The sequence below is a fragment of the Babylonia areolata genome, chromosome 17 (assembly GCF_041734735.1).
Source record: "Babylonia areolata isolate BAREFJ2019XMU chromosome 17, ASM4173473v1, whole genome shotgun sequence".
In the NCBI taxonomy this organism is placed as follows: domain Eukaryota; kingdom Metazoa; phylum Mollusca; class Gastropoda; order Neogastropoda; family Buccinidae; genus Babylonia; species Babylonia areolata.
In genome coordinates, this window is record NC_134892.1 from 11124454 (window position 1) to 11137911 (window position 13458).

Consider the following 13458-nt stretch of genomic DNA (forward strand, 5'->3'; position numbering starts at 1 on the left):
TTGTCCGACATCTGTGAATCTATAACTTATGAAGCATGTGATATTTTTACTTATGCATCAACTCTATGTTTTCCCATGCGGCGGTATGCACAATCCGATGTTGTTACGTGCGAATTAGTTTCTGCGATGACAGATTAAGTATCTTCAGTGTGTGTGTGTGTGTGTGATGGTGAGTGTGTGTGTGTGTATGCCATGGTGAGTGTGTGCGTGTGTGTGTGTGTGTGTCTGTGTGTGTGTTTAATGTTTATTGTGAAGCGCTTTAAGCTCCCATGATGGGAGGGAAGCGCTCAACAAGTATCCATTATCAGCATCAATATCATTCATTTTGCCCATCGCTCCTGGTGGAGCATAGGCCATCGACGACCCCTCGCCATCGCACTCTGTTCTGGGCTGTTCTGGCCATTCCAGTCCAGTTGGTCCCTTGCTGCTATCAACATCATTATAATTACTATTATTGTTATTAGTATTATTACTGTGACAGCCCTATCTGTCACCGGCTCGACAACCACTAGGCCTACTGGAGAGATCTACCCACCGTTTACCTCTAACCAGCATGCCTCGAATAGTGGGCATGTACAGACACCACATAATTCGTTTAGCTTCATACTCCTGTCACACAAGTTGCAAAGTGTGCAGTTTAATCGGCAGAATGATGAATAAAACAAGCCCTTTAGAGGGACGTCAAAATGTCGCCGCACTAAAAAAAAAATCGAGTAACCGATACTGGGCAACATTTTTTCAGTGAAACCTTATCACGCTTTGCAAGATTTCTCGATCTAATCCCGTACGTGTGTGTGTTTGCAGGTGATGGCAAAGTACGACCATGGAGCGGAGTTCGAAGTCCGTCAGTGGATCAATCATTTGACTGGCGAAGATGTCGGGTCGGGTGCTGTGGAGGTGGAGAAAAAACTCCGCAACGGGCAGATCTTGTGTCGGTAAGAGTTACCTCCCCCATCCGCTTTCTCGGATGGTTCGGTCTACTTCCTGTTGGCTTTTTGATCCTTTAGATATTTTAGAAATGTTTTTAAAATTCATTTTTCAAACCATCCATCCCCCACCCACCCACCCCCCAAACCCCAGCCGCCACAGTCTCTTCCACAAACCGCTCTCTTTGCTTCTCATCCCAAACCTTCATCAGAGATTAGCATTTGCTGATTTTAGTTACCTTATCAGCACTGCTATGGTGGTGATTAATGCCTTTTTTCTTTTTACTTTGTTTTTTACGCCTTGTAGATCTGTTTTACATTATTCACCATCTGTACCATTACCATTTTTTCCTTCAGATATATTGGTACAGTGTCCTATTTTAGTATCTGCATGGGACCTATTTACAGGACAATTTTCAGTTGTGTGATTTGCAATGCAGGCACGTCAGTACTATATATGAGAAACGACTTGTTATAACTGCATGTATCCGACCCTTAATTCTAATCAAGAGTGAGGCATAATATGTCGCGAAATGATCTGTATCATGTATGATGATGATGATGATATGGATACTTATTATAGCGTCTATCCTCAGTCGGAGGCCAAGCTCTAACTGCTTTACAAACTAGGGTCATTTGCACAACAGACTGCCTACCTGGGTCAAGTCATAGACACTATGACACTTTCTAAGATACTAGTGTCTTTGGTCAAGTCAACTGATGGTGCTGTTGGGCGCTCATCATTTATTTCCTGTGTCATTCAATCAGATTTCAGGCATGCTTGCATTCACACTCAGACAGACATGAAACATTTTACATGTGTGGCCGTTTTGTCTATTTGCCCTGTCTTGTAGGCAGCCACACTCCATTTTCGGGGTGTGCATACTGGGTATGTTCTTGTTTCCATAACCCACCAAATGTTGACATGGATTACAGGATTTTTAACTTTGCATATTTGATCTTCTGCGTGTGTATACACACGAAGGGGGTTCAGGCACTAGCAGGTCTGCACATATGTTGACCTGGGAGATTGGAAAAAATCACCACCCTTTACCCACCAAGCGCCGTTACCAAGATTCGAACCTGGGACCCTCAGATTGAAAGTCCAACACTTTAACGACTTAGGTATTGCGCCCCGTCAATGAACAAACACCTGTCATGTCAAGCCACCTTTTTTTAGTTTTTAGTTTTGAAATTTTTACATGGTCAAAAATGGAAAGAATGATCAAATCATTGCAGACAATTTTTTGGACCTAGCCAGATGGACTGCACGTCAGTTTAGCGACTGATTCTGTATCAAAATTGAGTACAATAAGAGACAAAATAGAGTCGAAAATCACTGAAAAGATAATATCCTTTAGTCTGTGCACGAAAAATGTTGGTAAACTAAGTTCCTGAGTGAAGGATACTAAAATAGGACATGACTGGATACTGTTTATCACGTCATTAATACAAACGTTGATCTTCGAATCACTATTTCCATGTCTGTTTAAATACGATATGAATTGTGTTTTGTGGTTCCTTCGAGCTGGGGGCAGATAATCATAATGGAAATGTAATGTCTTTACTGGCCTGTGTGTGATTAAGCTGGATAGTGAAACTCTGAGAAGTAGGAGAAGAGTGTTGTGTGACAGTTCTGGAAGCATGTGTCTGTTTATGACTGGAAGAGCATTCTAGAAACCCAGTGTACAAACATGGAAATGTGGGGAAGCCATTACTTCACGCATGCACATGTACACACTGGAGTACACACGTACTCACCCATTGTGACACACACACACACACACACACACACATCCATCTGTCCATCTGTCTGTCTAATTTTCTTTTTGTCCATCTACATAATGGAGAGAGATCTAATTTTCGATTTATCCATCTACATAAGAGAGAGAGAGAGAGAGAGAGAGAGAGAGAGAGAGAGAATGAATTTTCGGAGGATAACAGAGACAAGACAGAGAGAAAGGGAGCATTATTTTTGCAAGGACACATGACAACATCTTGATCACCCACACTCATTCAGCATAAAATATACCCCTTCCCCACCACTCCCCACATCCATGACCTCCACTCCCTCTCCTCTCGTCACTCTCCTCTCTCCCCCCCCCCTTTTCCCCCCCTCCACCTCAGTAGCCAACAGTCCTGCATTGCGTGGTGTGTGACCTGTGTGTGTAATGTACCCTGTGTGTGTGTGTGTTCGGGTGGTCTGGCACCCTTGCAGCCTGGCCAAGGCGGTGTATGAGGGTACCCCTAACCTCCCCCCTGCCGCCCGTGCCTACAAGATCAGGATGAACACTATGGCCGCTCCTTTCAAACAGGTAACCAACCACTGACGGGGGAATTGGGGTGGTGGGGGAAGAAGGAGAAAAAAAACAAACAAAAAAACTGACTGCGCTATGATGACTTTCTTCTCCTTTCTTTGACACTTGTTGTTGTTGTTTTGTTTTTTTTGGTTTTTTGGGTTGGTTTTTTTTGTTTTGTGTGTGCGTGTGTGTGTGTGTTTTGTGTTGTTTTTTTTTTGGAGGGGTTGTGGAGGAGGGGGGCTGGGGGCCGGGGGGGGGAAGAGGGGGCGGGGGGGGGGGGGGTGTCGTTTTTTTGCTGTTGTGGTTTTTTGTTGTTGTTGTTTTGTTTTGGTTGTTTGTTGTGTTTTTTTTTTGGGGGGGGGGGGTTGTTTTCACTTTAAGTGATATCAGATGTGTAACTGATGTATGTGTGTGTGTGAGATTGTAGGTACGTGCTTGAGAGAGTGTATGCATGCATGTGTGTGTGTGTGTGTGTGTGTGTGTACATATGAAGAAATGGGGAATGTACAAAAAGAAAGCATTCATTAGAACAGTGCAATCGATGTACTCTAAGTATTAAATTGTAACATCAATTAACCAGTTAAAAAGAAAATCAATACCATAAATATACTATGATGAGTTCTACCCGTAGTGTGCCTGGAGGGTTGGGGTCGGTGGGGGTGGGGTGGGGGTTAGGGTTGGGAGAACAAGGGAATGTGTGTGTGTGTGTGCACGCGCGTGCGTGCGCGTGTGAGTGCTTGCACATGTTTGTGTGTGTGTGTGTTTCAAGGGTGGAGAATGTGTGTGTTGATTTACATGAAATAAAGATTTTTTTTTTTTAATCAGTGTTGTTGATGATGATATGGGATTTTGTTTTCTTATGTGCGAACAATGTATTTTTTATAGATTGACAGATTTTACAATTTACAATTCAGTGAATAAATAGATGCATAACATGTGCTCATGCATAACAAGTATTCATTTTATTTGTCTTCCTTTTTATAGCAACAAATATGTAAATTAAATTTGTGAAAATGGTTTGGTTCTTTTACGCTTGTGGACATAGATTGTCTTCTTTGTAAAGTAGAATTCATTCAGTTATTTCAAATTCTTCTCCTTGTTTTGTAAGTAACATGTTATGAAAATACCATATGTTTAGTTCACAACAGAATTCTTTTCTTTTGAAGTTAAGGAATAAATGTATCTGTAGTTATTTCATACACTGACTGAGGTTGTCTGTTGTATGCAGAATTATATGATGTGCATGCATGTTTTTTGTTGATATTTTCCTGCCAACAGTGTTTACATCCAGTTGATACTTTCATGGAGTTTGTCTCAAGTTCCGCTATTGTTCAAAAACATGCAGTGCAGTAAAATCTCTCATCGATGTATTATACACACTTTGTCCTTTTTTTCTTTTTTTTTCCATTTATGCTCTCGTCATTCCTTTTTCTTCTCATTTATGCATTTTCTCAATAAAGCAGATTGAAAGCTGCTCAGATGATGATAATACTGATTTTTACGTACGGCAAAAAATAGAAATATTGTAAGCCAAGCATAGCTAGAATGCAAAATGTATATGATCTCCAGAATGTATCAGCTCTGTTGCATCATGGGTTCAGGACTTTCATCTTTGTGACTGGCATGTGGTCTTTATTTCAAGGGAGCTCACTCAGTGATCAAAGCCTTGTTTTAAATGAAACATGTCTTTGAAGCAGCAGTGTTTTTTTGTTGTTGTTTTTTCTAGCCAGCCAGAATAATGTCTGTTTCACACACAGGATCACATGATGTTGGGTACTGCAGCGTTTTAATTCCAACATTAGATCAGCAGGTTACAAGCTTTGCTTTCTTTGAACATTGTGATTAAATCAAAACTTATCCGAGACAATCACTTAAGTCTTATTTTGGGGAGGAGGGGGTGGGAGGGATGGAGGGGGGGGGGGGGGGGGGGGGGGGGGATTTCACCTGCAATTTAAGCTTCACAACTCTGTTACTGTCTCTGGAGAGAATTAAACTAGCTTCAGCTGGGGGGTGGGGGGTGGGGATTTCACCTGCAATTTAAGCTTCACAACTCTGTTACTGTCTCTGGAGAGAATTAAACTAGCTTCAGCTGGCGAAAGTTACTAGAAACAACTCTTTGCAGACTGAGGACCTTGAAGTGTTGTTCTTTGTCCGTTTGGAGAAGATTGAGGTGTTGTTCTTTGTCCAGATGGAGAACATCGATGTGTTGTTCTTTGTCCATTTGGAGAACATCGAGGTGTTCTTTGTCCAGTTGGAGAACATTGGAGAACATCGATGTGTTGTTCTTTGTCCAGATGGAGAACAACGAGGTGTTCTTTGTCCATTTGGAGAACATCGAGGTGTTCTTTGTCCATTTGGAGAACATTGGAGAACATCGAGGTGTTCTTTGTGGAGAACATCGATGTGTTGTTCTTTGTCCAGATGGAGAACAACGAGGTGTTCTTTGTCCATTTGGAGAACATCGGTGTGTTCTTTGTCCATTTGGAGAACATCGAGGTGTTCTTTGTCCATTTGGAGAACATTGGAGAACATCGATGTGTTCTTTGTGGAGAACATCAATGTGTTGTTCTTTGTCCATTTGGAGAACAACGAGGTGTTCTTTGTCCATTTGGAGAACATTGGAGAACATCGATGTGTTGTTCTTTGTCCATTTGGAGAACATCGAGGTGTTCTTTGTCCAGTTGGAGAACATCGAGGTGTTCTTTGTGGAGAACATCGATGTGTTGTTCTTTGTCCATTTGGAGAACATCGAGGTGTTCTTTGTCCATTTGGAGAACGCTGAAGTGTTGTTCTTTGTCCAGAGGTGTTGTTCTTTGTCCAGATGGAGAACATCGAGGTGTTGTTCTTTGTCCATTTGGAAAACATCGAGGTGTTGTTCTATGTCCACTTGGAGAACAACGAGGTGTTCTTTGTCCAGATGAAGAACAATGGCTCGAGGTGTTGTTCTTTGTCCAGATGGAGAACGTTGAGGTGTTGTTCTTTGTGCAGATGGAGAACATTGAGGTGTTGTTCTTTGTGCAAAATGAGAACATTGAGGTGCTGTTCTTTGTGCAGATGGAGAACGTTGAGGTGCTGTTCTTTGTGCAGATGGAGAACATTGAGGTGCTGTTCTTTGACCAGATGGAGAACATCGAGGTGTTGTTCTTTGTTCAAATGGAGAACATTGAGGTGTTGTTCTTTGTCCAGATGGAGAATTGCCTCGAGGTGTTGTTCTTTGTCCAGATGGAGAAGATTGCCTTGAGGTGTTGTTCTTTGTCCAGATGGAGAAGATTGCCTTGAGGTGTTGTTCTTTGTCCAGATGGAGAAGATTGCCTTGAGGTGTTGTTCTTTGTCCAGATGGAGAAGATTGAGGTGTTGTTCTTTGTCCAGATGGAGAACGTTGAGGTGTTGCTCTTTGTCCAGAAGTGCTGTTCTTTGTCCAGATGGAGAAGATTGAGGTGTTGTTCTTTGTCCAGATGGAGAACATCGAGGTGTTGTTCTTTGTTCAAATGGAGAAGATTGAGGTCTTTGTCCAGAGGTGGTGTTGTTTGTCCCGATGGAGAACGTTGAGGTGTTGTTCTTTGTTAAAATGGAAAACATTGAAATGTTGCTCTTTGTCCAGATGGAGAACATTGAAATGTTGCTCTTTGTCCAGATGGAAAACATCGAGGTGTTCCTGAAGGCGGCAGAGAACTACGGGGTGCCGTCCAACAGCCTGTTCCCCACGGCCGACCTGTTTGAGGGCCGCAACATGGCCATGGTCATCTCCACCATCCTGCAGTTTGGCAGTGAGGTGGGTGCCCCTGTGCATCTGTTGTAGCTGTGTATCTAGGTGTCCCTGTGCATCTGTTGGTGTCCCTGTGCATCTGTTGGTGTCCCTGTGCATCTGTCGTAGGTGTCCCTGTCCTTGTGCGTCTGTAGGTGTCCCTGTGTATTTGTTGAAGCTGTGTATCAAGGTGTCCTGCACATCTGTAGGTGTCCCTGTGTATCTGTAGGTGTCCCTGTGTCATCTGTGTGTGTACCTTTTGTATCTGAGGATGTCCCAGTATATCTGTAGGTATCATCTGTAGGTATCCCTGAAAATCTGTAGGTATCCTTGTGCATCTGTTGTAGGTGTCCCTGTACATCTGTTGTGGCAGTGTATCTAGGTGTCCTTTTTGTTTGTAGGTGTCCCTGTCATTCGTCCTGCCAGCTGTAGGTGTTCCTGTACATTTGTAGGAGTCCATGTCATCTGTGGATGCCCATGTTCATCTATAGATTCCCTGATCAACTGTTGGTGTCCTTGTACATCTGTAGATTTCCCTGTGTATTTGTTGTTGTCCCTGTCATATCTATAGGTGTCTCAGTCTCCACTGGCAGCATGTGAGGATGGGGCAGAGGGGGGGGGGGGGGGGTAATAATAAGAATGATCAGTGGATGGTAGCATAAGCATCGTTCACTTGAAGTTGTGTGCCTTGTAACTGGAGTGAGTTACCACTCTTTACTATTGTTGAAATCAAATGTCTATGTAGTTATCTGTTTATTCGTGTTGTCCGTGGCAGGCTCAGCGTCACGGCTTCAATGGGCCAACCTGCGGACCCAAGCCCACAGAGAGGCACGAAGTTCACTTCACGCAGGAACAGCTGCGAGCAGGACAGGGCATCATCGGCCTTCAGGCCGGCACCAACAAGTGTGCCTCCCAAGCTGGCATGGCCATGGGAGCCGTTCGTCACATTGCCGACATCCGTGCCGACGACATGACGAAGGAAGGCCAAGGCGTCATCGGCCTTCAGGCTGGCACCAACAAGTGCGCCTCCCAAGCTGGCATGTCCATGGGAGCCGTTCGTCACATTGCCGACATCCGCGCTGACGACATGTCTAAAGAAGGTCAAGGTGTCATTGGGCTGCAGGCTGGCACAAACAAGTGTGCCTCACAGGCAGGAATGGCCATGGGAGCTGTCCGTCACATCGCCGACATCCGCGCCGACGACATGTCGAAGGAAGGGCAGGGCGTGATCGGTCTGCAAGCCGGATCGAACAAAGGCGCGTCCCAGGCGGGCATGGCCATGGGCGCGGTCCGTCACATCGCCGACATCCGAGCGGACGACATGACGAGGGAAGGGCAGTCGGTGATCGGTCTGCAGGCCGGGTCCAACAAGGGCGCCACCCAGGCTGGGATGTCCATGGGCGCCGTGCGTCACATCGCTGACATCCGCGCCGATGATGCTTCCAGGGAGGGCTCCGGAGTGATTGGCCTTCAGGCGGGGACCAACCGCGGGGCCTCGCAGGCTGGGATGTCCATGGGGGCCCAGCGGCACATTGCTGACATCAAGGTGGACGACATGAGCCAGGCGTCCAAGGCCTCCATCAACCTGCAGTACGGATCCAACATGGGAGCCAACCAGAGCGGCATGAGCTACGGAGGTCGCCGCGACATCATGTGAAAACCTAAGCCGCAGGAACTACAAGGAAGTCGCCGCCGCCGTCATCGTGACAACGTGGAAAACTAGGTCAAGGTCACAGCACCAGAAAGGGGGCACGGCGCACCACGAGCTTTTTTTTTTTTTTTTTTCATTTCAGGTGTTGGGGGTTGGTGTTTGGCGGCACAGCGGAGGTCATGTAAAGGGGCTTCAGGTGGTGGACAGTACGTCTTCCAGTCCTGTGGTCGGTGTGTTGTAAGCGGGTTTCTACTTGAGCTATTTATTTCACCTTGGCCTTGGTTACAGCTTTTTTTCTTTCTTTTCTTTCTTTTCATGTAGGTCTGTGTATTGGTGGTTTTGTCCACTTGATAGGTTTCTTCTGATGCCACCTCGTCTGATGTCATCTCATGTCAGATATCTTGAGCTTATTTTACAAAGCAAAATACAGCTTCCCACCCAACATTTTAAAGACATGTTCCAAGTGCATAGCCAAACTATCGAACACATGTTTTGCAGCAGAGAAAATGGATTGTGAATTGCAGTTTATTTTTCAGTCATTTAATATAATTGAGTTTGTTACTGTTTGATTTCTGTTTTGTGTATTAGGTCTTCTGGGACATTTTAAGGATTGACCCATCTACAAAAAAACCAACAACTTTTTTTACTCACAAAACTGCCATCTAAAATGTTCTATGCAACCATTACTTCAGCTGAAATACAAGTAGGAAGTCTTGCAGATCATTTGTTCAATCATTTTCTGTTTGGATGCGCAAAGTTGTATATCATTTGAATGATTCAGGTTAAAGTCAATGAGAACTATTAACAATGTACATTGTCAAAGAAAAAAAATCCTTGAAACCCATCCACAATTGTAATATTTTGCTTTGATAACTAACTTTTTATAAACACTTTTTTTTAATTCTACCTTTTCTCCTTTTGTACTGGTGACTTGTCAGCATAATTATGTTGTTTTATACTTGGATTGTACAGTTATTGGGATCACACAAAACTGTCTTTAGACAGTCGGATCAAATCTCTCAGTCATTGAACACACAAATCTCTTTTCAAACGACTTTTGACGAAGTGCTGCTTATGGGTTGTTTTTGTTTGTTGGTGTTTTTTTTTCCCATACCAATATATTTAATCTCAGAATTTATTATCTTTCACATTCTCTGTGTTGGAGTGTTGTTGAAGTTTGTAAATCAAAAGCAATGTTGTTGTTTTTTTAATCAGTCTATTGTCCATAAGGTATTGAACACCGACATTAGTCTAAAGAATGAACTGCTTTTATTGTTTTTCAGTGACTTTTTTTTTCTTTCTTTTTTTTTTTTTGCATCCTTGTCATGTGTAGGCTGCTTTGTTGTTGGTCTCGTTCCAGTTTTTCAGAGGATTTACAGGACAGCACAATCTGTAAGTGCAGGGAAGAGAAAGCGGAAAATAAAGACTTTTTTTTCAGTCTGTTTCGGTTGGGATGTGTCGTTTGTATGGTTGAGGAATTAATCATCATTATGTACCACTTTCATCTCAAGTTTCATCTTAGTTGGATTATGTGCTATAAGCTATTCAGATATGTATATATACATATATATATATATATATATATATATATATATATAAAGACAGAAAGGGGGGAGAGAGAGATGTCTAAATACTCTCCTCCACATATATCTCTGTTATAATGCTCTCATCATTACCAATCACTTTACAAAGTTTGACTATTTATCTGCCTGGTTAGCTCAGTCGGTAGAGCATGGGACTCTTAATCCCAGGGTCGTGGGTTCGAGCCCCACATTGGGCGTTTCATTTTTTTCTCAAGGCCTGACTAAGCGCGTTGGGTTACGCTGCTGGTCAGGTATCTGCTTGGCAGATGTGGTGTAGCGTATATGGATTTGTCCGAACGCAATGACGCCTCCTTGAGCTACTGAAACTGAAACTTGCAAAGTTTGAAAAAGATTGGATGCAAGTGTTTATCCACCCCCACCTCCTGCTCCCCACCTCTCTCTGTCTCTCCTTTGCACCAAAAAACTTGTTTTATCAATTAATAATCGGGTTGTGAGGTTGACCATACACACACACACAAATGCACATACTCACGCAAACACACCACCACCACCACCACCAATTCCTTAAAAATCCAAACAAGAAAACACACACAAAAAAACCCCAGTCTACCTAAAACTGGCTACTATGCAAAACAGACACACTGCATAAATGACAAACAAAACAAAAGTGATGTTTCTTCTTGATTTAATAGAAATTCCTGGAGTAAGTACATTGTATCAAAACGAGCTGCACAGGTAACATGCACAAATTCTGTGCAGCTCACAACAAACAACCATGGCTCTCTGAAAGAGACAATCATGTCACTGATATTCTACACACACACACAAAAATGTGTTTTCTTGCTCAGAAAGTCAATGTCTGCCACTTTCCTCCATAAAACATATCATATGGGGAGGAAAAATCACTCCTTCATGCCATGACTAGAGGTATGATTATGTAGTTAACACACTTATCATGCAACATTGTTTACTGCTTCAGAACATGTTGCTTTTTTACAAAAAAAACAAACAAATGATGAGGCAATGTAACACCCAGGGTTCTGAAGTTGCCTTAAAACAATCACTGATTTAAACAGTAAAACATCACAATGAATCACCACTTTACAGTGAAATACTGTCAACAGGTACTGTTCTTTCCCTTTCAGTCAAAAGGCGTTTTTTGTTCACCAAACCAAAAACAATGGCCTTCAACAATATGTACTTAACCTGAAAAAAACTACAAAAAAAAAAGAAAAGAAAACTGAGCACAATGGCAATCCTATGACAGCAAACAAACCTGGAAAATGTCAAACAAAAACGAGCCTGTCAAACACAAAAACAAGGTTTCTACAGATACTTGATACACTGGTGAAACTGCAGGGATTTTCTTCCTAAAAACAGTCCCACCCAACCACAAAGTGCTGTTGGTATCAGTAAGGTGAAGCTGTTGGCTTTTCTTTTTTTGTTTTTGTTTTCAAACACAACAAAAAAGTTTCAAACATCCCCTTGTCTTTCTACAACATGGCTCAAACAACCCTTTTTCTTGCAATAGCAGGGTTCAAACATTCCTTTACCCTTACTGTGTCAGCTCAAACACTACCTTCAACCTGCTACAACATGGCTCAAATTCACCTTGCTCCAACATAGCTCAAACATCACTTTACCTTGCTACAACATGGCTTGAACACTGCCTTCCCTGCTACAACATGACTCAAACATTCCTTTACCCTGATACAACATGGCTCAAATATTACCTTTACCTTGCTACAACAGGGCTCAAACATTACCTTTACCTTCCTACAATATGGCTCAAACATTACCTTTACTTGCTTCAAACATTACCTTTACCTTGCTACAACATGGCTCAAACAATACTTTTACCCTGCTATAACATAGCTCAAATATTCCTTTACCCTGATACACAACATGGCTCAAGCATTACCATTACCCTGCTACACCATAGCTCAACCATTACCTGGCTACAAACAACATGGGTCAAACATTACCCTTACCCAGCTATGGCTCAAACATAACTTTACCCTGCTACATCACTGCTCAAACATTCTTTTACCTTGCAACAACATGGCTCAAACATTACCTTCACCCCACAACAACATGACTCAAACATTACTTTCACCTTGCTACAAAACTGCTAAAATATTTCTTCACTGATTACAATATTTGCCCTAACAGCAAGTGGTGTGCACCTTAAATAAGCGTTGCATATTCAACAGATAAGGCATATACGAGACCACAGTAAAACAAAGAAAACAGTAACAAGAACAATTTTTATTCATAACAACCATTTAAAAAAAGGACCAGTTGGAAACTGCACAAAATAACAGTAACATATCTCTTCTCATCCATCTCAACAAGAAGACATCATCATGTAAGTCATTTCACACATACGTGATTTTAAACGATGAACAGGATTTCTTTCTGTCTCCGGTATATGCTGTACGTCAACAACTTTCAATCAAAGAACAGCAGATTCGTCAGCATGTCAACGGTAGCTGCCTACACCCAGGAAGAATAACAATTATTTGATATGTTTTACGTAGATTTTTTTTTTTTTTTATCCTCCACTTCTTCTCTCTCAGTCCCTGTCTTTCCTAACTCCCCCCCCCCCCACCCCCCCAACTCTGTGAAGTCTTCACAGACTGGAACATGGATTCCCTAGCGTTATTTTTCTCAACTGTGTGGTAAAACTCTTTTCCCATATTCTGGCCAACAGCCATCTTCAGACAAGAAACAACAGACAGACAGACAGAGGGACAGGACAGACAGACAGACACTCAGGGATAGAGTAGGAAAACAGATTGATAGAAAGACAGAGAAAGACAGGACAGATACGCAGACAGAGAAATAGGAAGAAGGCAGACAGTGAGAGGGAGAGAGGAGGGCAGATTGATATATAAAGAAAAAGAATGATAACAGACAGACATGCAGACAGGCAGGCAAAAAAAAAAGAAGGGATGAACAGATTGACAAGACAAGACGAACAGATCAACAAGATAAGACAAACAGATCAACAAGACAAACAGATCAACAAGACAAAACAGATTGACAAAACAGATTGACAAGACAAACAGATCAACAAGACAAAACAGATCGACAAGACAAACAGATCAACAAGACAAAACAGATCGACAAGACAAACAGATTGACAAGACAAACAGATCAACAAGACAAAACAGATTGACAAAACAGACTGACAAGACAAACAGATCAACAAGACAAAACAGATCGACCAGCAAGACGAACAGATCAACAAGATAAGACAAACAGATCAACAAGACAAAACAGATCGACC

General features: G+C 42.5%; 1 protein-coding gene and 1 non-coding gene across 3 annotated transcripts in view; both read left to right on the forward strand.

Annotated features, from left to right (window-relative positions):
- The window catches only part of LOC143291655 (uncharacterized), a 39596-nt gene extending 29534 nt beyond the window's left edge, over nucleotides 1–10062 (forward strand). For both annotated transcript variants that reach the window (XM_076601647.1, XM_076601648.1), the window contains exons 2-5: nucleotides 805–935; nucleotides 3145–3241; nucleotides 6861–6998; nucleotides 7747–10062. In XM_076601647.1, the coding sequence (XP_076457762.1) occupies nucleotides 805–935; nucleotides 3145–3241; nucleotides 6861–6998; nucleotides 7747–8628 (1248 nt within the window). In that variant the 3' untranslated portion in view covers nucleotides 8629–10062. The remainder of the gene's footprint in view (nucleotides 1–804; nucleotides 936–3144; nucleotides 3242–6860; nucleotides 6999–7746) is intronic.
- Nucleotides 10063–10329: 267 nt separating this feature from the next.
- Nucleotides 10330–10402, forward strand: Trnak-cuu (transfer RNA lysine (anticodon CUU)). The gene has a single exon. It is a non-coding gene; the product is annotated as a tRNA-Lys (tRNA).
- Nucleotides 10403–13458: the final 3056 nt, after the last annotated feature.